This window comes from Anopheles marshallii, chromosome 2, assembly GCF_943734725.1.
Source record: "Anopheles marshallii chromosome 2, idAnoMarsDA_429_01, whole genome shotgun sequence".
NCBI classification, from domain to species: Eukaryota; Metazoa; Arthropoda; class Insecta; order Diptera; family Culicidae; genus Anopheles; species Anopheles marshallii.
This window is the reverse complement of record NC_071326.1, coordinates 86061389-86086693: the sequence shown is the minus strand read 5'-3', so window position 1 is coordinate 86086693 and position 25305 is coordinate 86061389. Positions and strand designations below refer to the sequence as shown.

The window sequence follows — 25305 nt, the reverse complement described above, 5'->3', positions numbered from 1 at the left end:
TCTTACGCAATCGTTCCCAATCTCCAAACACCGGCGGTGCAATGTCAACAATGAGCCCATTTTCTCCCATCACCCTTCGCAGCGGACGGAGTAAATTCACTTTCGGCTACTTGACCTTGGACAACGAATTTTGACGGTGCCAGTCTTCCCAACCGTGGTGGGTGGTATTTATTGTATTTTGTTCTCTTTTTCGCTTCCTCGTGACTAAGTCGCAACTGACGCCTTCGTATGGCCCGGTGGCTTTGTTGGTGGTCAACGAGCCCGAAGAAAATTGCACACAAACGAACACAGATCCGGTGTTTCGAATCGAGTTTTAGGGTTTGGTCAAAGCAGACAAAGCGGGTCAATTCGTAATGGCCGTTTGGTTTTTAATAACCATGAATAAGTTTAATCCATAACAAGCATAACAAAGAAACAAATTTGACGTAGCAAACCTTATTTTTCATTTTCCAAGGTGATCAAAGCAAAGGAAAGTGCAACTCGTAAAGAAAATGACCTGCCCTACACTATTTTCTAACGATGCCAACGGTCGCTAACTTCGACATGTCCGAATCGACCAAAGTGCGGCATCGTGTAGGAGAAATGACGCCAACCATAGCTGCAAAGTGTTACTCCAGGCGGATAAGAAAGATGAGCCATCTTGCCTGCTTGCTGATGATTTTGTGCTGCATTGTACCGACAGTAATTGCACAACGGGACACGATATGTCCACCGCAAGACATTATACTGCCGTGCAGGTGTTCGCAGCGTGGCAGTGAAATACAGATATGGTAAGAATCGGTCAGACTATCGGTCTTCGGCAATTGCTTGTCTAATGTCTTTTTCATCGGCATTTCCTTCAGGTGTTCACATAGCGATTTACCACGGGTTTTGATGGGCTTAAAGGCCGTTTCGAAGTCCATCATACGACCCATCGACGAGCTCATACTGGAGAACAATTTTCTACCTTCGCTTCCCGGGCGGACGTTTGCTCCGCTCAACATTCTGCGGCTAATGCTGCGCCACAACGGTCTCGAGCGTCTTTCGAACGGATGGCTTAACGATCTCGACAAAAGCTTGGTGGAGATCTTCATAGTGGAGCGGAACCTGCGCAGCATTCCGGTGGATAGCTTGACCGGGTTGCGCAAACTGGAAGCGGTCACAATACAGAGCGAAAATCTGAAGCGCCTTCCTGACTTTACCGGGCTTCCCAAACTTCGGTACGTTAACGTGCAGAGTGGTTCGCTGATTGAGCTCGCACCACAATACTTCCGCGATTTGGCCAGTCTCGAGACGTTGCACGTGACGGGAAGCGGTAGCTTAAACCGGCTTGAAGCGGGCCTGTTTAACGATCTGCCCAAACTGAATCTGATTAACCTCTCGGAGAATGGCATCAGCTGGGTACATCTGCGTACGTTCGTGGGATTGCCTTCGCTTAAAACGCTTCAGCTGTCCGGCAACAAAATCACGGATGCTGGCATGATTGGGCGTGCGGTGAAGGACATTCACAATCTGCAGGTGCTGCGTATGGATCGCAACATGATATCGAAACTGAGCGAAGGAAGTTTCGTGGATTTGCCTTCGCTTAAGGAACTGTATCTAAACGATAACGGCATAACGGAGATATTCCACGGTGCATTCCATCGCACGCCCAGCCTGAAGCTCGTCCATCTGGAGAACAACTACTTGCGGCGAGTTCATCCCGAATCCTTCCTGCAGGCATCGGGCAGCGGCGTCGAAATGATGCACCTGCAGCAGAACGAGATTGGTCGCGTAGAGGAGCTACGGTCGTTGCTTGATGCTCTCCCAATGCTGCGCTTTCTTGATCTGAGCTACAACAAACTGGAAGCGATTCCCTTCGGCGCGCTGCGAGGACATGGCACGTTGGAGCAGCTGCATCTCAACCAGAACCGCATCCGCATGATCGAGCGGGATGCTTTCATGGCGATGCCGGGCTTGCGTGAGCTTCGTCTGCAGAACAACTCTCTGCACGATCAACTGCCGATGCCATTCTGGAACCTGCCCGGGCTGAAGGGTATAGACATTTCGTACAACAACTTCCGCCGGATGGATCCGAATCTGCTCGTCGGTGTTCCATCGCTTCGGCGATTGGACATCAGTGGAAACACCCTGTCAGTCATTGATGCTGCCGCATTCAGTCACACACCGATGCTGGAAACGGTCAACATCTCCCACAACGAGTTGACGCTCATCCATTCCGCTACGTTCCGCGATCTGAACCACATGTTCGAGCTGGATGCGGGAAACAACCATTTGCAGGAGTTTATCCCGGGGCTACCGATGGCGGTGGAACGAGTCAATCTGCATGGTAATAAGATCACTCAACTACCGCCACCGACCACTGCCAGCCAGCTGTGGGATTTGCCGAATCTGCGCATGCTAGACATCAGCAGCAATCAGCTGACCCGTTTGCCACGGGCCGTCTTCAAACCGACTCCTCAACTGCGCGTTCTTAGCCTGGCTCGCAATGAGCTACAGTCGGTCGATGATGGAAGTCTTGCGGGATTGGGGCGCTTGGAGATACTGAACCTGCAGGACAATCGCGTGCTCGCACTGCACGAACGGTGCTTTAGCCCGCTAGAGAATCTTCGCGAGCTTAACCTGCAAGGTAATCGGATCGAGGTGCTGGTGGACAATCTGCTCGATAGTAACGCACTGCTGGAGCAGTTCGATGCTTCGCGCAACAGCATCGTGGAGATATCACCCAAGGCTTTCCGTAACAGTCGTTCCCTGCAGACGTTGGATCTTTCCTCGAACCAGTTGCGTGAGCTGCCGGAATCATTGTCCGGGTTGGCCGAGCTACGTGAGTTGGATGTAAGTTTTAATCAGCTGACGGAACTGTCGCCGAATGTGCTGGTGTCGTGGCGTAATTTGGAAGAGCTGAAGGTTTCCAACAACAAGGTGAACCAACTGCATCAGGGGTCGTTAAGGAACTTACCGCTGCTACAGTATCTGGATCTTTCAAGCAACGAGTTGACGCTGTTGGAGCACGGTTCGTTGAGGAACTTGCCCGAACTGCAGGAACTTGTGCTAGCGGACAACAGGTTGATCGAGTTGAAAGATCGTGTGTTTGAAGATCTTCCCAGTTTGCAGGTGAGTAGAACTGAAGGTGCTAAAGGTAAAAGAGATGGAGAGTTATTAAACATTATTGCTTCAATGTTTGTTAGGCCGTGCACCTGCAACAGAACAACCTGCGCTACATTTCACCGTACAGCTTCTATCGCTCACCTTCGATAGTATACCTGAACCTGTCAGCGAACCAGTTCCGTAGTCTCGATAGTGTTGGTTTGCGAAGCGTAAGAAACTTGGAAGTGCTCGATCTAACCGGAAACAGCATTCGCAAGATCTCCCCGAGCCCTCTCCGTGGTCTGGACTGGTTGGTGGAGTTGAAGCTGGACAATAACAAAATCTGTGGAATTCAGGGTGAACCATTCGCTACGATGCCACGATTGCGTGTGCTGAGCATGCGAAACAACCAGATGTCACGAGTGCCGGAACCGATCTTTCGAAGTTTGCGTACGAATATTGCCATACTTGATGTGGACGGTAAGTTTGCGCAACGGAGGAGGATACTTTGACTGGCTCGCGAATATATGGCGAATATTGCTTTTGTCTTTTGTAGGTAATCCTTTGGACTGTAGCTGTGAGATGCTCTGGTATATGGCATGGTTGCAGGAGAGTCGAAGTCTGTATCCCGGTCCCCGCTGTAGGGATGGGAAGATGTTGCTGGATATGCGATTGTCGCGTACCGATTGCCAAACGGGAGCAAGAACGGCACCAGGACATCCTGGTGAACATCCGCTGACAAACGATCACGGCGATGTGTTTGTTCGCGCACTTGATTACGATGAATGTGGAGGGACGGAGAATTACGAAGTACCGCCAGGTCCAACGCCACCATTCCGTCCAGGATCACCGTCTCCGGGAGACAGTGACTACTTCTACGATCAGTACGTTGATTATCCCAATGCACTGAATGACACTCGGTTAGCAAATGGCCAACGCTTCAACAATACTCCCTTTGCGGAGGATCCGCAACGAAATTTTAGCACAAACTTTGTCGATTTTAACAACAACAAGTTCAATCAGTTCCAGCGACCTCCACAGGGTGTTCCACCTGCAGCCGGGGGGCAAGATTCGGGATCACCGTTCACCTTCTTCGGGCTGCCCATACCGAGCCTCAATATTGGCAAAATGTTCGGCGGTGCTGGTCGTAATGCAAACAATCGAGCGTCCGGCGGAACGCGTGCCAAGGGTCGCGTACAGGTGTACAAACAGGGTGAACCGGAACAGAGCATCATCTATCGGAACGATGGCGTTAAGACGGACACAGAAGTGACGCTGAAAACACCGTCGGATCCGCTAGATAAAAATGCCGGAGCTACGAACGAGAACAACCTGTTTTATCGTCCCTACTTCCAGACATCCTTCCGACAGCAGCCCGCGGTGGAGGTACAAAAGGGCGGCTTCACACCGATGCTTCCTGGTGCGGTTGGTGGATTTACACCCATCACTGATCCGACGTTGAAGGTTATCAACCAGAACTACACGCACGAACCGCCGGGCAAGTGGCCGACGGAGTTTAACGAGCGTGTACCCTTGGTGACCGAACCAACGCGCTATCTGCAGCAGAATAAGTTTGAGGCCACCATTAAACCATCGCACAACAGTGCACCTTACTTTGTTGATGGCATAACGCATCACATACCGGGCAAGCAAGAAAGCCATGCTCCGATGGTACCCCCGAAACTGACCAACGTTAACGACAAACTGAGCAACGTCGTAGCGAATGCTACTGGATCGATACCACCACATTCCGAAATGGAGGAGGACGAAGATGATGGTGGTGAAGCGGCTGACGATGATGAGGAAATTGGCGACGACGAAGACATCGATGGATCTCACAATGAATCCGAAACGAACTCGCAAGGTGGATCGCAACATAACAACAATGATCTTACCACACGTCTCTCAATCGAACTGGCCACACCGACGATTGGTTCTACTGTGAGCGGTGGCTTCAACAAGGCGTACACAACGCCGAATCCAACGATCCGCGATTTGGCACGTACTCCCACGCGAGAGTTTTTCGACAGTTCCAGCAACACGCCGTCGTCACTTTCGGCCCTCATTGCGCCGGGATCGGGACATAGACCACCGCCCGGGAAATCCACCATTGAAAAAGTGCCCGCACCGGTATCCTCCACCGTAACACCGTACTTCCCAAACACGACGCCCGGCACGCCGCACCGTGTGGTACCGAAGATCGAAACGGATAATGGTGATCGTAATTTCGGATCGCCGAACATTATCGATCTGTCCCCGTCCAGCCACCATCATGCCGATTCGGACAGTGTCAACGAGATTCGGAAGCGGGAGGATATGGATTGGTACTTTGCCAATTACAACCACACACAGCACTACGATTTCGATGAGCTCGAGATCAACAGCTTCCGGAGTGGTGGGGTAGTAGTGAAAGGTGGTGCCATCATATCCCTGATGGCCATCCATGCGATCGTGCGGTTATGGCGAATAGTATTTTTAGGATAAAGCTCTGGAAGAGCTACGGGAAGAACAGTGGGATGGGATCGAAGATTTCACGGGAAGCTAGGCTCAGCCAAAGGAATACTAAGTGTTGCTGAACGTAGGAATTAAAAGGGAGGGATGTTTTAAACGAAAATCGGGAAAATAATCGTTTGGGGATCGTTATATCTGTTTAGATTTACCTTAGCTTACGTAGCAATATGCAAGCTAGATTTGTTTTCTTAAGCGAACAATTAAGACACATGATCATGTTGTAGAATGTTATCACATCATCTGCTCTGTTAAGATGTTAATGCCAATGATTGACTTTCTCGAATACAATTTAGTACTAATTAAAACAAATTTCTGTTCACACACATTCACAACCACAACAAAGGTAATTCCATTAAAAAAAAAAACAATACCACGATCCTGCCCAACATGATATGGTTTGTTACTATATAAAATGATGTATAAAGTAAAGTTATCGGAAAGGACTTCTTGGAATTTGCATGTTAAGGTTTTTTTTTGTTTTTTCTCATCCATTGATTATTTTAGTGAATTGTCTTATTGCATAACAGTTTAAATTACAGGCTACGAAATTCACATCTGTATACCAAGAACGAGACAAATTTGATGGGCAGTAAAACCGATAATAAATGGCCAATGTAAGCAAACAATTAAAATAAGAAAAAATATAAATAAAGCTCTGCAACGTTAGCATAACCTTTTTGGACAATATTTCTTAATGAAATGGAGAAAATATATAAAAATAATACATTTATCGTAGCAAACGGATAGCAAACGGAAGATGAATAAACGTACCTGAGCAATCATTTCGGACTAACATCAATCATAGACCCGGTTATGGGTTGAGTTATCTTTGAAAGATGCACTAGTATGTATTGCTTTCAAACTATCTTGCGACGAGCAACCGCTTTCACAGCTTTTGCCTGATAATTGCACGATCCTTTAAACTTATGACCCAACCCGGGTTGAAACCGAAGAAAATCTGCCGTGGATCTTTAACTTCCGTCAGCATGGCGTAGTCCGGATCGTCTTCAATTTTTGGCAATGTGTAACCATACTTCTGGGCCAGTACCAACCGCTCCTGGCTGATTTGATCCGGGTCGGCCAGGTAGCCACGGTTGCGCGCATCGGTGTAGTATGCTACTGCGTCCTGTGGTGGCAGCATGCGCCTCGGTATGGGAACACCTTTTTCAAACCACTTCTTGGGATTCACAACCGCGTAAAGGCTGTGCGGATCGTAGTAGGCAGTACGAATTACTCCACCGTTACGCTCGATGGCCGCAATAACCGGTTCGGGGGCGTGCTGTACCTCGATGTTGATTTTCGCCTTAAAATCGTCCGCCCCTTCGTCCGTCAATTGGACGCCATGGTGAAGCAGGTCGGGTCTGATCGCAAACAAACCCGTGTTGCAAATGCTCGTTAGGTCGATGGGTGTCCCCGTGCTCAGTCGGTCCGTATCGATGAGCTTCTGCAGCTGATGTAGACTGATCGGAGGATACTCACGCTTCAGATGGTGACCTTTGTAGTACGGTTCGTAACCAAAGCGGAGATAAAATGGTGTGTTTCCTGTTTCGTATCCGAGGCGCATATAGTTTTGTCGTTGGCCTGATCCTTTATTACCCGCACCGTGCTTATCTCCTCCGTGTTGTCCACGACCACGTTTTGCCTTCAAACCAGAAAGCAGGGAATGATTGTTTTGGTTATGTAAAGGCACCGGTTGGGAGACGCAACCAGGCACTGCAATATACTCACGTTTTGCTTTGACTGCGGATTATCGCGTATATTTCCAATCGTGACACGGGGGAGTGTCCTTAGCATTTGTAATGCCTTCTCAGTTGTGTGTTTTATGGACATTTTCACGCAATTCTTTCAGTAAAACACGCACCGAAATTCAACAACACATGAAAGTTTGTTATTTTCCTGATATCTTGACAGTTCCAAGGCAAGGTTGCCAGGCAATGCTATTTGTTGTTATCCGAGAATTTTACAAAAGATATTGTTGTGCAATTTTTTAATAGTTTACATTTGGTTTCAGTTTATTCAAACGATTTTGGTCATGTTTCATAGAAAATGTGCTATGCATATGGCTATGGAACTTAATATTCGCTTGGAATGTTCACAAAATGTGTAATTGAAATGGATTACCCTGTAGCAGAAAGATGCAAGCTGTCATTTTCCAGCTGTCAAAGCTCGAGGACAGTTTTCATAACAATAACAAAGCACCATGAAAGTTCGTGAACAAAAGAACTGCAAGATAAAAATCTATTTTTAGTGACTCAGCCTAAAGGCGGAGCGCCCATGTATCGATAGCGCGGTATTAACATTGTGTTCACTGTTCGTTAAAATGAGATTCCATGTCTAGTCGAAACCAGGAAGCTCCCAAAAACAAAAATACGATGGCTGCTACCGACCTGGTTTCCATCTACTGTGACCTGAGCGAGGAAAGCAAACTGTCGATTCTGCTACCGGAAGGATACGAGCCTTCCTACGGCGTAAAATTACGTGTCCTTGGCGAAACTCACATCCTGCTCGATGCGAACGGTGTACTGCTGCAAGGAGTGCACCGAGCTACGGACAAAACGATAGAATTCCGCTGTCTCGAGCGGAATGTTACGGATTTTGACACCGAGGGCAATTGGATCTTTTGCATAAAATCAGACAGTAGTACGGTACATCGTAGCCGGAATGGGTCACTGGAAGAGTGGACCCATCTGTTCCCTGACCGCGAAGGTTTTGTGCGAGTGTGCTGCAATAATAACGGTATCCTTCTGCTCGCTGGCGACGGAAGGTTATTCGTGCAAGGTGATTTCGGTACGGTTTTTAACTGTGATCAACTAACGCAGGTTCATGAGGTAAAGCAAGATAATGTCCAGGAACTGGCGGCTGGCATCGATTTTGCGATCGTATCATTGCAAAGACGCACCAAAGTGTACAGTTCCATCAAGAAGGATATATTATTTGATCAGTGTACGTTTGATGAGAAAAATTTCGCCATCTACGGGGACTGGCAGAACATATTCGAACATTTCAACATTCATCCATATCGTCGCCGGGAGTCATACGAAGTTTCTGCTACGTTGGAAGAGCTGTCGATCTATGGGCAGATGTTGCATCAAACAGGAGTCGCTAGCTTTGGTAAGGTGAACAAAGGTAAGCGCTCACTCACAAATGCTATTTACTTTTGGCCACCGGAAGTTGATTTCGCCGCCCCATCGCTATCCGTGGACGTCTTTAGTTTAGCCAGCTGTTCGCGCTGCTGCTTGTAGAAGTATTCCTCTTCGTGGGCCGCTTCCATTTTACCGAAAGATCCACCAGCTTCTCGAATCGCTCCACCACCACCGCCTCCCTTCCCGGCACCACTTCCCATTTCTCCGACTTGACTCATTTTCGCTAATCTGTGAAGTGCGAGAGAAGTTGCGATAAAGTTTACCCGGTTCTTACGTAATCCGTAGAGGTGCGTTCTTTCTTCTCTCGGTATCTGATAAAGTGGCTCACCTCAAATACGACGGGTACAGGCGTACACAGCGGTATTGTAGTGCGAACATGAAGAATATGATAAACAAATATTAGTTCAATGTTTGATATTTAAACGCTGCGCTTTTTGTACAGTTTCCCGGTGTACGATGTGTTGTTGACAGCAATAGTGTAGCTTGGATTTCGTTCTAATGCGCTGATGCACATTGATAGAATTGGGAACCGTTTATACCCCCGAATCGCTTTCTCTCAAATGGATTCTGCGATTTAATTTGTATAAGCAAAGCTTTTTTCCATTCTTTTCGCCTCTTAAAAGCGATTGTGTATTAAAAACAGGCAATATGTGTTTAGGTTTTGCTTTAGTTCCCCGAACTCGAAATGAATTTTGTTGTGGTTCATTCGATGGCACTGAAGTGCATCATGAACACCTTGTCGGAGCTTGGCACATTTATGACGCAATTTTGTTTAGCAGAAATATTTCAACCGATCATCATTATGATAACTACTGAAAGCGGTTACTAATTGATGTTTTATTTCATTTATTCTAATAGGTCAACTTGGAACTGGTGACCACATAAGGCGTGATAAAATTCATCAGTTAAATGTATGCAACGTGTCGAAAATAGCATCCGGTTGCGATTATTCCTCCGCTCTGACTGTCGATGGTCAGCTGTTCTTCTGGGGCGATATGAACAAAAATCAAGCCATCAGCTGGAAGCTAGAAAATGCGGGCAATACCAGCACTCCTACTGTTTGCACACGTTTCAAGCACGTGTTGGATGTGTGCTGTGGAAATTTTCAAACGTTCGTACTGACCAACGACCTCAAGCTGTACGATGTTAAATCTTCGTCGGACGATGCATGGTTGAGCTATAAAATAGCCACACCGGAAATGCACCAAGGCAGTAAAATTAACGAACACATTCCATTCATGTTGGCGAGCGACAGTTTGCTGGTCGTAAATCATCTTCCCGTGAGGCAAGATGTGCTGAAGCTGTACAACAAAGAGCAGACAACCCTACAATCACTTTTAAAACACATCAAAGAGATGAATTCAAAAAATGGCGCTAAACAGAGAGGGCTCTCACAGGGTGCAGGAACCGATTCGTCGTCGCTACTGTCGCCAAAGTATTTCCACAGGCTGTGTACAACGTTGTTTTATTTGCTTCTGCTCAGGATGCAGTCTTTTCGCACATTCCTGATCCATCAGGATGTAAGCCGGTTGGTGTCCATCGTACTGCACGACGAGATCTATCTGCTGTATAGACGCATGCTCCAATGCTTCTGCGATAACGAATGCCTGAATCTGATGCGATCATGTGATCAGGAATTATTGCAAATCTATCTCGACAACGTGCAGGTTCAGATCGATCTGGCGGAGCTTTTAATAACGAGCGACCCCGGTAAAGCGCTGGATGAGCCGACTGAATCGGCATTGCTCACTATGAAATCGGAATGGTTACGATTTCTCAACGAGGAGGTTAGTGAGAAGATGGGCAATCGGACGAAGCAAACCAAAGAGTTCTGGCAGCGGGAAGAGAACGTAAAATGGCTAACGCTCAAGGAACCACACCGGCGCATGATACTAGACTCAAACGATGTGCCGTTGAAGTTGTTGGATGTGAACATATTTTCCTCCTCGCCACGCTTTGTACTATTTAACGATGTGTTCTGCTATTTGTCCGGCCTACAAGTGGTGCAGTATCCGCTGAAGCTCGCCTGGATAACGACGGAGGTGAGCGAGATGCAGCGAAGCCGATACAAAGAGAAACACCGTTTCATGATCACGATCGTCACGCCGGAAGAAACGCTTCGCTGCCACACACTCAATGTGGACGATAAAACGCGTTGGCTTCGGGTGTTGAAAGCACAGGTTCTGCAGTGTCTGGATAAACAGACGCATGACAAACAGCCCTTGTACCGGTATTCGAAATACACGTACAGTGATCGTTACGAACGGCATGCTGGATCGCGGTACGAAGGGATGTGGCTGATCGGGCAGATGGATGGGATAGGCTCGCTGGCCAGCACTGATCGATCGTACAGTGGCGAGTTTTATCATGGCAATATAACGGGTTATGGGTGCATGAATCGGTCCGTGTTTGGAATCTCGACTATTTATGAAGGTAAAAGCATGCGGCAATCGCATTTTTGCACCAAAGTTTAAAAGATTCCCCCCTTTTCAGGTGATTTTGTAAACGGCAAATATGATGGCTACGGATTTTTAAAAACTACAAGCAATCGTTCCACGCACTACTTCCGCTATCAGGGTTACTTCAAGGCAGACAAATACAACGGGTTTGGAACGCTTACGACTAGTGCATACCAGTACAATGGAGACTTTGTAAACGATCAAAAGGAAGGATTCGGTGTGATTGAAGACAGTCTGAACGGGGTAAAGTATATCGGCATGTTTATGGGCGATAAGAAGCACGGTAATGGAATACTCGTGACCACGAACGGGACATACTATGCGGGTTTTTTCGCAAACGACATACTCACACATTCCGCCGGTGGATTGGCCATTTTTCCAAGTGGAATCTACTACAAGGGTGAACTTACGATCGATGGTCCGTTCGGGAAGGGAATGTTTTACTATCCGGAGCGCGAAATAGATTCGGAGCAGTTTGAGCTGGACGATTCCAACACTAAAATGGCGGGCCATACAATGACGGGTATCTTTGGAGGGACGTGGACCGGCGTGAGGATCAGTAATGCTACAATGGCGATGGTACAGACCTTCAATAAAGTTCCGATGTAAGTATAGGAAGCATTATTTGGGGATATTGTGACATTTTTACTCACGCTTCGACACTGCCTACCCTTACAGGCTGGATCTGAAAATCAACGCAGAACGGAAATGGTCGTCAATATTTTCCTGCTTTCATGAAACGCTGTTCGGCACGAGCGATATCGTCGCGATCAGACGTATGGACATCAGGAAGGTTTGGAACCGGGTAGCTATATTTGTGAGCCGTGCGAAACGAAAAGAGCACCTGAAGGCGAACAATTTTGCCGTTGTAAGCTCGAGTGAGCTGGACGATCGAGCGGCGGCACTAATTTGTCAATCTGGCTATCAGCTGCAGAGCGCATCAACCGTATCATTACGCTCGAGTCTTTCCGACTCTAGGCTTTCGCTTCATAACGGGTTCCCTTCGTCTCCGGCAGCACCATCCCCATCAACGGTAGCGCCGGATGCAATATCGGTGCAAAGTTTCTCGTCCGTAGCTTCCCGCGGTGACGAGGACGAATTCATGCTCATTCCCACTGGGTATGGTGGACGGACGAGAAACTCGTCCCCGTTCCGTGATCTTGATTTTATTCCCAACTTTTGCATCACATCTGTCGACCGCGAAGGGTTGGAGCAGCTGCGCAACTACATCACCGATGCCTTCCAGAGTGTGTACCACCCGTTGCATGGGTTGTTTGAGAAGCTGTCCAACTGTTTCTACTCGACGTACAGCTGCTGGAAGTACACGCCTCACTCCATACTGTGCGAACCTGCCATGAACGAGTGGATCTCGATTGTTAGCCGTATCTATACGTTGGTGCTTACCGTAATGTTTCCCGCACTGCCGAAAGATTCTATTATGATAGAAGAGTAAGTAGTTTAGTTGGGGGTTTTAAAAAAAACCACAAGCAGTAAGTATGATGTTTTATGTATTTTTAGTGAACTCGTATCCTACCAAAGCCTTCTGTATCCTATACTTATGACGCAAGGGATATATTCAGCGCTGTTCGTGCTGTATGCAAGCAAATGTAGTAAAAATGATGAAATCTACCGTCAACGGATATTAATATGTATGAAAAAGACTGATGAAAATTTGGTTCAGCTTCTTGACATTAATCGGTAAGCGTTTGTTAAGGGGTTTGCTATTTCTAAAATACTAATTGAACAACCAACGGGTTTCTTAAATTGTAGCGAACTAGTACCTATCATCAAGCACGAAAAATATCAGCAAGCAATTGAAAGTTTAAATCGATTCCGGGAGAAGTGTTGTCCGAGCGAAATGATAAAGCATATCAACGAAGCGTTTACGCTTGTCGACCAGGCGTGTAAAGAGCAAGGTAAAACTTTGTAACTTAATGCACTGTACCTTCCGTCCTTCAACCCACTATATTTTTTATGCAGAAGTTCGGATGGATGTGGCCGCAGATAATCTGCTGGAGCTGATCATATGGCTCATAATCAAGGCAAACCTTCCGCAGCTTGGCGCTGAAATAAGTCTACTCGAGGACCTGATGCAGAACGACTACGGTATTAGCTATCGAAACACGCAGAACGACTATTGCCTGATCACGCTGAAGGCGTCCTATCAACACATAATTAGTAATAACTTCTTCGTCAACAAAACATTCGATCCGACCGTTACTGGGACCTAAAAGGAATGTATCGCCGTTTTGTTTTGGAAGAAAAGAAGCGCATTTAATCGAACGTACGAGTGATTTGTTTGAAACGTTTGTCCATTCTGGTGGGTAGAGTTCTGTTATTCCATTTAAAAAATATATAAATAGAAATTGGTCCGATTGTATGGACGCTTCGTTGAGTCTGCATGGTGTTTGGTGTTTGTTTAAATTTACCTAAACAAAATTCAAATTTCTTTATTCTTTATGCTATTCTGCGAAAAAAACTGTGTAAATTCACCCGCAAATCCGGTGATGAAATGACGGATTCGTCCGTAAAAGAGAGCCACCGGGAAAGGCGGTCACGGCAATAAATTAAGTAAATTACCGGACGGCACATCAAATTATGCTTCTAGCGTAAGCAAGATGATAACGATAATGATGCTCCTGATGATGGGCGGCAATGACATGACGACGGCGCTTCCGCCAATCGTTTACTGTTAAGCTTGATGTCATGGCCAAATCTACTGTATGGTGTTTTTTTTGTACGATGCTAACGCAACGGCCTCAGTGATACCAACAGGTCCAGATTTCGAACGCCCCAGTCCGAGTACGCGATAAAGGCGCGTAAAATGTCCTCGGGCGGTGTACATTATTTATGCAGGAATTTGCTGCACTGGAATGTGGTGTGAAATGCCGTACCGTGGAAGAACACGGTATGAGATAAACGGTGTGAAAGAAGGATCCAGCAACGAAAAAAAAGCGGGTCGGAAAGATCTTGTTTGGCGTTGATTTGAAATTATGATCGCAAAACAATTCAACGATTAATCATCACAACGGGAAGGACGGAATACATGACGGTTTTAGACGGTGGGCTACTGTGAGGTTACACAAGAGTTGGTAATGCTGGAGTATTTTCACTGTGTGTGTGTATATTTTTTGTTTTCGCTATTTAAATTCCTTCCCGAGTGTGCCTTCCATCTTCTAATATCTTCCTTCCATGTCAAGCGTGCATTAAATAATTACGAAAATTACACACATCCCTGCAGCGGGCACAAAAGGGCGGCGCATGAACCATCGTGGATGAGCAGAGCTGTATAATGCTACCGGTATTTGCCGTTGAAAACGTGTTTCGCTGTGTTCATGCTGGTGTTGCTTTTTTTTAGCAGGCCCTTTGCAGTGCGGACGAAACAGTGCAAAAGCGATACGTAAAAATGAACCGCGTGGAACGAGCCCTGGTACGCAAAGAACCGAGGCCAGCCCGTTGTCCGTACCGATGCGGTGAAACGAGGAAATAATAATATGCGCTAAATGGTTAATTGATTTGTGATCTGAGTGCTACGAGCTAAATCGATTTAGCTGGTGGACAACAAAAAGGGGAATGGTGAAGAACGGAGTGAGGGGAGTTTTGACACGCCGTTGCCGTCGGGGACATCCGTCAAAGCAATCGGATGGCAGCGGGTACCGCAGGTGATTGCATCATGCCCGTGGACGTTTGATCGCACGTGCGCCAGCCGTTGGTAAGATTGTTGGTAAAATTTTTGGGCTCACGGAAGATGCTCCGTGTGCGGTCTGCACAGTGTATGGTGTATGGAAGATCGTGACATACCAGGCGACTCCATAAAGTTGGCATGGAGTTTGCGGTTTGGAGCAATGTCGAATTAGGGAAACATTCCAATTTATATTTTACGCATATTAATATTATGTACATAACATGCATAGTTCGCTACTTACATATAAATTATTATGTGGTATCAATTTCATTAGAAGCCTACGTCGACTTCAATCAGTGAACTTAGTGGAGACTTTTGTAAGTGGTCATACGAGGCCTGGAACCAGTCTTGAGTTAAGATAGGTTTACACGATAATTTGGCTAAAGATTACCCACTTCTTTCATTCAGTATACAAAGATACTTCTCAATAAATTGTCCCCTCATTAAGATGTGTTTATTTGCTCTAGGAAGAGAATCTAGTGATATCTTGTATGTCTTAGGTATGCGTCCTATCAACAAACAATTACCTAACTCAGATCTCAGCATTTAGCCTACATTTAAGTTGAGTATAATGCCTAGTGAAGTTTAGGAAGTCTTCGGGAACTGAAGTTTAGGAACCCAATACTTCACCCATACCTCTAATGGTGATGTAAAGTAGATTGTTCTAACTGAAAATAAAACTGTAAAGGTTGTCCAAAAGTTAAGCTCAGACATCTTTAGCTGATGCCGATAATTATTCTGTGTAGAACGACAAAGAAGAAGCCGCTACAATGACAAGCTGTATGTGTTGTGTACACCTTGATCACGTACGCAGCCAGTTAATCACTCGTTGCTGTCTGGGAACCGACAGCATCCGATGTGCCGAGAACTGCCCTACCCGATCGCTCTCGCGATCCTTACGCTTTTTCTCGTTTGGGCGTCCGCTGGAGACAGTCGTTTTTGCGTTATCGTGTGTGTTATCTTTTAGTGTAATAAACGAGTTTTAATGTGTAATTTGTGCGAGTACGTTTTTACCAAAGTGACGACACAACAACTGGCGACGAGGATTCAGGAATACGGTACGCGTGCTAAAAACTGAAAATTCCGCGAAAACGACCAAGAATGTCCAGTCCGGAAGAGACGCCGATCACCGAGGAACAGCGTCGGTTATCACAAAATGGTGCCCTGAATGCCGCGTTCTGGCAGCACCCGCCATCGCAGAATCCACCAGCGCAACAAACCGACGCCCCGACGATACAGCAAACGCTGCAATTGTTGCAAGCTCAACTAGCACAGCAACAAGCACTCCTTTCACAATTAGTGCAACAGCAGCTTTCTCCGCCGCAGACTCAACAGCCCGAACAGCATCCACCGCCCAAGCCCAGCAACCCGGAGCTCATCCTCGAAGCTCTTGCTAGTAACATTACGGAGTTCCGTTACGACGCCGATGCAGGCGTTACGTTCGAGTCTTGGTATGCGAGGTATGAGGATCTTTTTGCACAGGACGCAGCTCGCCTAGACGACGCATCGAAAGTCCGCCTACTAGGACGTAAGTTAGGCGCTGCTGAGCACGCCCGTTTCATAAATTACATCCTGCCACGATCCGCCCGTGACCTCGCGTTTACCGAAATGGTGGAAAAGCTTACGGTGCTTTTCGGCAAAATGGAGTCTACCCTGTGCAAGCGTTTTAAGTGTTTTAACACAATGAAAACACGCGATGAGGACTTACTAGCATTTACTTGCCGCGTAAATCGTGCATGTGTGGAAGCAGAATTTTCGTCGATGACAGAAGAGCAGTTTAAATGTCTCGTCCTCGTGTGTGGTTTGAAGGACGAAGGTGACCGAGACATTCGCATTAAGCTGCTAGCTAACTTGGAGGAACGGAAAGATGCAACCTTAGAGCAGTTGGCGGAACTTTGTCAGCGATTAATTCGTGTCAAGGCCGATAGTGCAATGATCGCACCTGGAGTGAATGAACGCGTACACGCATTGCATACAGGACGACAAAGGCAGCGATACCAACGACCAGCAAGGAACGAGCGGAACAGTGAACGATATTCTGAATCCAAACCCCGCAATCCATGTTGGCTGTGTGGTGCATTTCACTGGACTCGAGAATGCACATACAAAGCGCACAAATGCCGAGATTGTGCCCGTGTTGGCCATCGCGAGGGATTTTGCTCTACCTACAATCGCCGTGGTAAACGTGACAAGTTCGATCGTCACAAATTTGCAGCATCGAAAGTGGTCCAGGTGAACGTCTGCGGTGTACAACAGAACAGGAAATATGTTAACATCCTAATCGGAAAGAAGTCAGCTCGATTACAGCTGGATACAGGTTCCGATATTTCCGTGATAAGTCAGCGTATGTGGAAACAGTTGGGCAGACCAGACTTAGTACCAGTAACAGTTAAGGCCAAAGCAGCTTCAGGCGACATCCTTGAACTGAAAGGGGAATTCACCTCACACGTGTCCATCGGCAGTAAAGTGAAGCGAGCCACAATTCGAGTGTCGAGAGCAGAATTGGCGCTACTAGGAGCGGACCTGGTAACCCTTTTCTCTTTAGGAGCGGTTCCAATGAATTACTTTTGTAATCAGATTGGGGTAGCGGAACCAGACATTTGGAAGAACAAATTTCCATCGGTTTTCCAAGGCCTAGGACTTTGCACTAAGGCCCGTGTTCACCTGCAGCTACGACCAGACAGCCGACCAGTGTTTCGCCCGAAACGGCCTGTCGCGTATGCGATGGAAGAAACCGTCAACAAGGAGCTTGCGAGGTTAGAAGGATTAGGTATCATCACGCCAGTCGACTATTCGGAATGGGCGGCACCAGTGGTCGTCGTAAGGAAAGCAAATGGAAGTGTTCGACTCTGTGGTGACTACTCAACCGGATTGAATTCAGCCTTACAGCCACATGAGTATCCACTTCCCTTACCTGGGGATATCTTTGCAAAATTGGCTCGTAGTAAAGTTTTTAGCAAAATTGATTTATCTGACGCTTTCTTGCAGGTTGAGGTTGACGCTCGCTATCGCTCCCTGCTTACCATAAATACGCATCGGGGACTTTACAATTACAATAGATTGCCTCCAGGTATCAAAATAGCTCCATCTGCGTTCCAGCAGATAGTAGACACGATGTTAGCTGGCATCGAAGGCGTAGCAGGCTACATGGATGACATCATAGTCGGAGGTGTAACGGAGCTAGAACACGATGCTAAGTTATCGGAGGTTCTGAAGAGAATCGAAGAATACGGATTTACTATTCGCGCGGAGAAATGTGCGTTTAAGGTCAAACAAATCCAGTATTTGGGATACATCATCGACGTCAATGGTTTGCGCCCAGATCCAGTGAAGATAGAGGCTATCACAAAACTGCCGGAGCCAACAGACCTCACAGGAGTACGATCTTTTTTGGGTGCTATTAACTACTACGGCAAATTTGTGCCAAATATGAGGAACCTACGCTACCCTTTGGACAAATTATTAGAAACCAACGCACCATTTCACTGGTCGAAAGAATGTTCGCAAGCGTTTAAGACTTTCAAATCATTGCTATCATCGAAACTACTGTTAACGCACTACGACCCAACACAGAAAATAATCGTATCAGCAGATGCATCGTCAGTGGGTTTAGGAGCTACGATAAGCCATCAATATCCCGACAGCTCCATTCGTGTAGTTCAGCATGCCTCAAGAGCACTCACTAAAGCAGAACAAGGATATAGCCAGATCGACCGAGAGGGACTGGCCATAATATTTGCGGTAACCAAATTTCATCGGATGTTGTATGGCCGCCACTTCACCTTACAAACTGATCACCGACCATTAGTACGCATATTCGGCAGCAAAAAGGGAATCCCGACGTACACTGCAAATCGCCTGCAAAGATTTGCACTTACGCTCCAATTGTATGATATGAACATCGAATATATACCTACAGGCGCATTTGGAAACGCTGATGTCCTTTCGCGACTCATACAAGACCACTCTAAGCCGGAAGCTGAATACATAATCGCCAGTGTGGAATTGGAGCAAGATCTAAGGTCAGTTACTATAAAAGCATTAAACGCCTTCCCTCTTCGTTTTAGAGAAGTCCAGTTTGCCACACAACAGGATGCGTTGCTGCAGAAGGTGTACAAGTACGTGCAGAACGGTTGGCCTAGAGACGTTTCTTTTGGAACTAATGTTGCGCAGCTTCATGCCAGAAGGGAATCCCTGACAACAATTGATGGTTGTATTATTTTTGGAGAGAGGGTGGTGATTCCAGAAAGTTTGCGCACTCGTTGTCTGGTCCAACTTCATCGAGGACATCCAGGAGTACAAAGGATGAAGGCAATCGCACGTAGCTACCTGTATTGGCCAAATTTGGACAGCGATATAGAACGCTATGTAGCAAATTGCGGAGCGTGTGCAGTAGCCGCAAAAACACCCCCAAGGGCAACCCCAGTGGCATGGCCAAAACCTTCAGGCGTCTGGACTAGGATTCACATCGATTATGCAGGTCCGTGGGAAGGTTCGTACCTTTTAATCGTAGTCGACGCTTATTCGAAGTGGCCAGAAATAGTGAAAACATCAAGCACCACCACATCAGCTACCATCGCTATATTGAGAAGCCTGTTTGCACGTTTCGGCATGCCTGCAACTTTGGTCAGCGATAACGGACCGCAATTTGTCAGCGGTTTATTTAAGGAATTTTGTCAGCATAGTGGGATAGAACATCTCACAACGGCCCCGTTTCATCCACAATCCAACGGGCAGGCAGAGCGATTCGTCGATACGGTGAAACGAGCTTTGAGGAAAATCCAAACGGACGAAACTACGTTAGAAGAGGCCTTGGACCTATTCCTCATGACGTATCGATCGACTCCAAATTCACAATTGGAACAGCAGAAAAGTCCGGCTGAAGTTATGTTTGGTCGTCCAATAAGAACAGCTCTAGAACTATTGCGACCTCCTTCACCACGTGCAGAATCTCCTTCACCACAGGATCAGTCAGCTCGTAGATTCCGGCGTGGCGATACCGTATGGGCAAAACAGTTTGTTAATAATTCATGGAAGTGGATCTCAGGAAAGATCATTCGTCGTTGCGGACGTGTAATGTACGAGGTCATTGACCAGCATGACCGTTTACTCCGTAGGCATATTAACCAGCTAAGGCGACGAGTTGGTAGCAGTTCAGCGGTAACGAAGCAGCTACCACTGGAGGTGTTGATAACGGAATGGAACTTCGGCCAAGCGAAGGACGGCCAACGTGGTTCAGCGCCAGACGTAGTTGAACCGCCTCCACTTGCCAAATCAACAACCGGCGCCGTACCTGTAGATGCACCTCGACCGACCTCATCTCTGACGCCATCCCAAACCGCGCACATCCCCGAACCAATTGGTGGTACTACGGATCAACCTATCGATTTACCACGTAGGTCTTCTCGTGTTAGAAGACTTCCACGTCGGCTCGGAGCCTATCGGCTCAATTAACCGAGGGAGATGTTGTGTACACCTTGATCACGTACGCAGCCAGTTAATCACTCGTTGCTGTCTGGGAACCGACAGCATCCGATGTGCCGAGAACTGCCCTACCCGATCGCTCTCGCGATCCTTACGCTTTTTCTCGTTTGGGCGTCCGCTGGAGACAGTCGTTTTTGCGTTATCGTGTGTGTTATCTTTTAGTGTAATAAACGAGTTTTAATGTGTAATTGTGCGAGTACGTTTTTACTAAAGTGACGACACAACAGTATGAGCTATAGGATCAACTCATTGTAGTACAGCGGACTAGACTCGCCAGTCTCCAGTGGGCTAGTCACGTCATGCGCGTGACACCGGACGACCCAGTCCTTTTGTGCCTGTTCACATGGATAGAGGAGGCGTGGTAGATCCAAATTGAGTTGGAGTGATGGTGTTGATGCGTTCGCCAGAAAGGCCGGGGGATAAGCGGTTTAGAGGGTAGTAGCACCTGATGAGTAAGTAAGTAGACTTATTCCACCACATAGCCGGGATAGTCTAGTCCTTACTACAGGGGCTTGGTTTGGATGGGATTTCTGGCCGGTTCTGTCACTCGAAGACCGATGCCGCTACCAATACACCATAAATGAGATAATTCTTCAAAATTAAGCAAAGTCACAAAAGTCCCAGTAATTTTAATATGGACACTGTTCAAAACTGACGAATTAAATCATTCCCATCTTGGCGCACTCAGCATATGCTTGTAAGTAAGTATCTTTAACTTATTTTTGATTCAAAAACTCATTCTGATTTATTCTGACTATTGACATGTTATCGGAATGTACTTTTGTAACATATTTGAACAACTACAGCCACGTAACGCTACAACCATACAGGAAAGAAGAAAAAAATACTTTCGCAAAAGGAACACCACCAGGTCAGCTGATGGTGCTGTCAATAGTAATTGCAATTTTCTCATCAACTGCACTGCAAGTTGAAAAGATCACCGCCGTAGGGAAGGAACGCAAAAGCAAACAGAGAACGGACCTTATTTATTTTTTTTATTATTTTCGCTGTTGCTTCTACGTCGCACAGAAATGGAAAGCGGCACACACGCGGTGTTGCCATCGCAAACCGGGCCCGGTTCCGTTCGTTGAAGAATGCTGCATAATGGTTTATCATCCTGTTAGTATTTTTGTTATTATTGCAAATTTATTTGTTTAGTTTTTGTTTGCCTTACTTTGGCGCGCTTCCAAACGGATGGTTGCGCGACTCGTTTGGAATGCGTTTGATGAAGTAATTAAGGACGGCAAATGATTAAATTTGCTCAACGTCTGGTACGAAAAAAAGGAGTCAACTCCAAATGCATCGCATTTCCCAAACTTGCCAGTTCGTACTGCGAACTGAGATTGGTGAAATGCGAGAAAAACAGATCCCGGGGTTTGGGGTATATTTTCGTTTCTAGACGGCACTCTCTCAAAAGCACAGCAAGAATCGGGAGCAGGGTTACTTTAATTAATTCCACACGTTCGCGAAATAATTGACCGCCCGGACACCAACCGGACATTTCCACCATCTGCCGCTACCTGGACGGGGATCGTTTTCCCGCCCGAGCCAGCATCTCACCCATCTGGTATCGCGTATCGGCATGCCAATAAATTAGCGAAGCTCAAGAAGCTTCACGACTGGAAGCATAATACGCATTCTGACACGTACCGTCTTTATTGTACATTTTTGGTGGTACGGCCCCGACCCTAAAAGGGCACCACCGGCAGGCATTGGGAATTCTACGTCGAAGGACCCGTTTTTCTTCGCCATTCCCATTACCCCAAAAACCGGGTCTCATATGCCTAAGGGCCGGTTCAGGGGAACCAGCAAAACGGCCGCAGCGGTACGGAGCGACCATAAATCATCGATATTACTGCTTCGGGAGCGCGAGATCACGATCACTGCGCTGACGGGTTTGCTGATGGAGGTATTTTTTTTGTTGTCAATTGTTTGTTTTGATAAGGGCTGTGTGGTAGCTGATGCCAGGAAAAGAACCGGGAATTTCGTGGCAAATGTTTGTGCAAAACCAACTGTAACATTTTTGTATGGTTAAAGCGTTCGGTGGAAGACATTCCAAACGCCATTCAAACAAACCAATAAAACGGAAAGGTGCGAACAGCTGGATAATTGAGTAATTTAAGGGATCACATTCTGAGGGCATGGAAGCATTAATAGCCCCGCAAGACACACGTTAAGCCTGGCCATGATTTATGCGGTTGCGCACACTGATGCTCGCTCGTAAAGCATTTGTGACTGACCGATTTTGGGTGTCCATCAGTAGATCCTCCTAACCAAGCATGAGATCATTATCTGTTCATCTTTCTTACGCTGCTCAGATTTGGACCGGGGAGTTGTTCTTTTTTTCATTCCCTCAGGCTTTAGGTAAGTTTTGCACACGCTAGTTGGGACGCTTCTTGCCGGGCTCTCAACTCATCCCAATCCCAAGGTTTTGTGTGTATCGCTTTCTGCATCCAGTTATAAAGGGTGTCCCAGATCAAATTGCACCACGGTGGAAACGGTAATGTCCGGCATGTTTTTTGACAGATGCCAATTTTTCAAATGACAACGTCGCGAAAAGATTGTGTGCAAAGACTTTTAAAATTGCATCAGTGTCAGATGCTGCCGAAGCCTCAATGTGTCATAATCGATCCGAGGCTACTGCTCTATACCGCCAAGGACAAATTTGATGTCCGGAGGAATTAAGGCAACAGCATTCTACAAAGTTTGTCAAAAAATACATGATTTATCATCTGCTAATGTGCTTAAACAAAGTAGCGCGCATTCGTAAATTTGTTACTACCGGGACTGTAAATGGGGAGATCTACCTCAATTAGTGTCTACAGATGCGTCTGCTTCCTCTGTAGAAACCACACGGGGAGCTATGAGATTCTGGCCTGGTCTAGTTTCGTGGAGTTTCGTAAGGCAAATCGAAAAATCCAGGGCTATTATGAAATAAGCTCTAGGGAAACATTCCATGTAGGTAAAATTTTAAACTAACATGCAGAAAAAAATGAGTCTGCAATACTGACATGCACAGTTTGGGTGCAATTTGATGTGGGACACCCTTTATGTGAGTTTTGTTTCCTATTTTTTGCTTCGCTTTTCTAACTCTCGGTGTGTTTTCCTCCGTACTGTTTATCCGAAAGTGAATTTAATTCATCATCCGCTCGGGCTGGTGAGATCCTTCTTTTGTGCCGTTCTCACTGGCTCTTCGGCGATTGTAAGGATTGCTTAGATGCCGTCGCAAACGGTCCCGCCGGATTCAATTTCTCACACAAAGTTTGCCCGTTTCCACGTCCCTATTTTTTTGCGATCATCTAGTCAACTTCGCCGATGCAGCCCTGCCGCCCTGCAACCTTCTCCCCATCATGCTGATCAATCGAATGCGCCAACATCTTTCCCATGCTGGAACCACACACTTGCTTTGCTGTGCTGCCGGTCTTCCTTTTCCGTCCGGTTCGCTTTTCACAAAACCCAACACGGCGCACACCTGAACCAATGCGCTTCGGTCAGTCTGACCCGAGCACGGGCAGGAACCGTGTTTTGCGAGTTTTTAAATTCCCTCGTACTTTTTTTTGTAGCGCTCTGTCTGTACCGGTGCCGGCTGGACATTGGACGAAGTTTTTGCCGGTTCTGTTTTGCTTCCCGATCGAGAACGGGGAAGCTTGTGCGTGTGTGTGTGTGTGTGTGTGTGATTTTCTGTTTTTGTTTCGCGTTGTTTTTGTTTTGTTCCCATAAGATTGCCGGCGGTCGCTCCATAATGAGCTTGAAGGAAACGGTCACGTTTTCAGCGGCAAGGAAAGACGTGAGAAGAAAATCCCATCCAAGAGGCAGGATGAAGTTGTTGAATGAATTTGTGTGTTTTTTTTTAATATTGTTTTTAGTTAAAGTTTAGATGATAATTATTTATATCCAACGAATCGTGCGACTTTTCTGCACATTTGTTTTACTGTAATTTAAATTATTTTGCTAAACGCCTAAAAGTATGCAATTTGTAAACAATATTCTAGTTTTAGCGGGAAGACACAGTAATATTAAGCTTTATTATTTATTTATTTTAATTCCGGTAACAAATCTATCAGTTATAACCAGTAAACTTTAAAGATGTAATACAATGAACCGTTCGATAAGCACGCCACAACCAACCCCGGTCGGTCGAGCCTGCATAATTTTCGTAATATGTTTATTGGTTACTAATTAGATAATTGTATATATTTACCAGTGATGCCCAAGGTTCCTTTCTTTCACCTCTGATCGGTGAAGGCAGTTCAGGTCCGGGCAGGAGGCCGCACACACCAAACGTATCTGTAATAACAAACCCCGGTGGCTACGGTTATTCCTTCGGGGAATGAATCCTGCTCGATCGATCGGCTAAGAAGGAACCACCGCAGGCACCGAATATGGCAGTTGTACATGAGTGGCGTACCTTGTGGCTTCTACGTTATTACGATCGCTTTGCGAATGCGGCTGACGAGAAGGGAATTCCATTCTAGGGATGGCGATCGTACAGTGTCGATGGAATCCGATTAATGTCATAAACGGTCCATACTTTGTTGCACGTCAGTTCTCGACACATTTCAGTGGTTTCGTCCTCATGATGAGGGAAAAGAAAATAAAACACACTCATCTCACCAATCTCACTCGGTAATGACCATTTTCTACAGTGTGAACATGGTTGTGGCATTTTTTTTTGCGTGCCGTGTATCATCCCCAGCAACGCATTTTTTTATGTGTCGCTTTCACTGCTTGGTTTTCGTTTCGTTTTTGGATTTTTTAATACAATTGTGCCACAAGCTAACTTGAAAAGAACATAAAAAATTATATGGCCGTAATTTTACGATCTTGTTGGGGTCAACAAGTGAAAGTAGATAAAACAAATGCAAATTAGAGTTGATTTGCTCTAGCAGTGTACTCTTGTTGCGTGTGGTTAGTCCCTGGAAGGAGATGCTTCTCCGGAAACAAAACAGAAGGAAAT

The 25305-nt window shown here is 46.4% G+C and overlaps 4 protein-coding genes across 4 annotated transcripts; 2 read left to right on the top strand and 2 right to left on the bottom strand.

Moving 5' to 3' along the window:
- The first annotated feature begins 519 nt into the window (after positions 1-519).
- Positions 520-5550, top strand: LOC128719054 (protein artichoke). Its single transcript, XM_053812675.1, has 4 exons — positions 520-770; positions 843-3093; positions 3168-3546; positions 3623-5550. The coding sequence occupies exons 1-4, from the start codon at positions 520-522 to the stop codon at positions 5548-5550; spliced, it is 4809 nt and encodes a 1602-aa protein (XP_053668650.1).
- A 913-nt stretch (positions 5551-6463) lies between these two features.
- On the bottom strand, positions 6464-7407 carry LOC128718745 (39S ribosomal protein L15, mitochondrial). The gene is made up of 2 exons (XM_053812365.1): positions 7306-7407; positions 6464-7219 (listed from the first exon to the last, which is right to left on the bottom strand). The coding sequence occupies exons 1-2, from the start codon at positions 7405-7407 to the stop codon at positions 6464-6466; spliced, it is 858 nt and encodes a 285-aa protein (XP_053668340.1).
- Positions 7408-7907: 500 nt separating this feature from the next.
- Positions 7908-13410, top strand: LOC128710320 (alsin homolog). Its single transcript, XM_053805370.1, has 7 exons — positions 7908-8703; positions 9579-11153; positions 11214-11784; positions 11858-12628; positions 12698-12877; positions 12950-13095; positions 13160-13410. The coding sequence occupies exons 1-7, from the start codon at positions 7908-7910 to the stop codon at positions 13408-13410; spliced, it is 4290 nt and encodes a 1429-aa protein (XP_053661345.1).
- LOC128710321 (ATPase inhibitor A, mitochondrial-like) lies at positions 8729-9098 on the bottom strand. The gene is made up of 2 exons (XM_053805372.1): positions 9049-9098; positions 8729-8948 (listed from the first exon to the last, which is right to left on the bottom strand). The coding sequence occupies exons 1-2, from the start codon at positions 9096-9098 to the stop codon at positions 8729-8731; spliced, it is 270 nt and encodes an 89-aa protein (XP_053661347.1).
- Positions 13411-25305: the final 11895 nt, after the last annotated feature.

Coding starts and splice junctions, on each gene's coding strand:
- LOC128719054 (XM_053812675.1), top strand. CDS start 520: ATGCCAACGGTCGCTAACTTCGACATGTCCGAATCGACCAAAGTGCGG. Junction 771..842: donor GGCAGTGAAATACAGATATG/GTAAGAATCGGT, acceptor CATTTCCTTCAG/GTGTTCACATAGCGATTTAC. Junction 3,094..3,167: donor AAGATCTTCCCAGTTTGCAG/GTGAGTAGAACT, acceptor AATGTTTGTTAG/GCCGTGCACCTGCAACAGAA.
- LOC128718745 (XM_053812365.1), bottom strand. CDS start 7,407: ATGTCCATAAAACACACAACTGAGAAGGCATTACAAATGCTAAGGACA. Junction 7,220..7,305: donor ATCCGCAGTCAAAGCAAAAC/GTGAGTATATTG, acceptor TCTGGTTTGAAG/GCAAAACGTGGTCGTGGACA.
- LOC128710320 (XM_053805370.1), top strand. CDS start 7,908: ATGTCTAGTCGAAACCAGGAAGCTCCCAAAAACAAAAATACGATGGCT. Junction 12,629..12,697: donor GATTCTATTATGATAGAAGA/GTAAGTAGTTTA, acceptor ATGTATTTTTAG/TGAACTCGTATCCTACCAAA. Junction 12,878..12,949: donor CAGCTTCTTGACATTAATCG/GTAAGCGTTTGT, acceptor CTTAAATTGTAG/CGAACTAGTACCTATCATCA.
- LOC128710321 (XM_053805372.1), bottom strand. CDS start 9,098: ATGTTCGCACTACAATACCGCTGTGTACGCCTGTACCCGTCGTATTTG. Junction 8,949..9,048: donor CTGTACCCGTCGTATTTGAG/GTGAGCCACTTT, acceptor CGCACTTCACAG/ATTAGCGAAAATGAGTCAAG.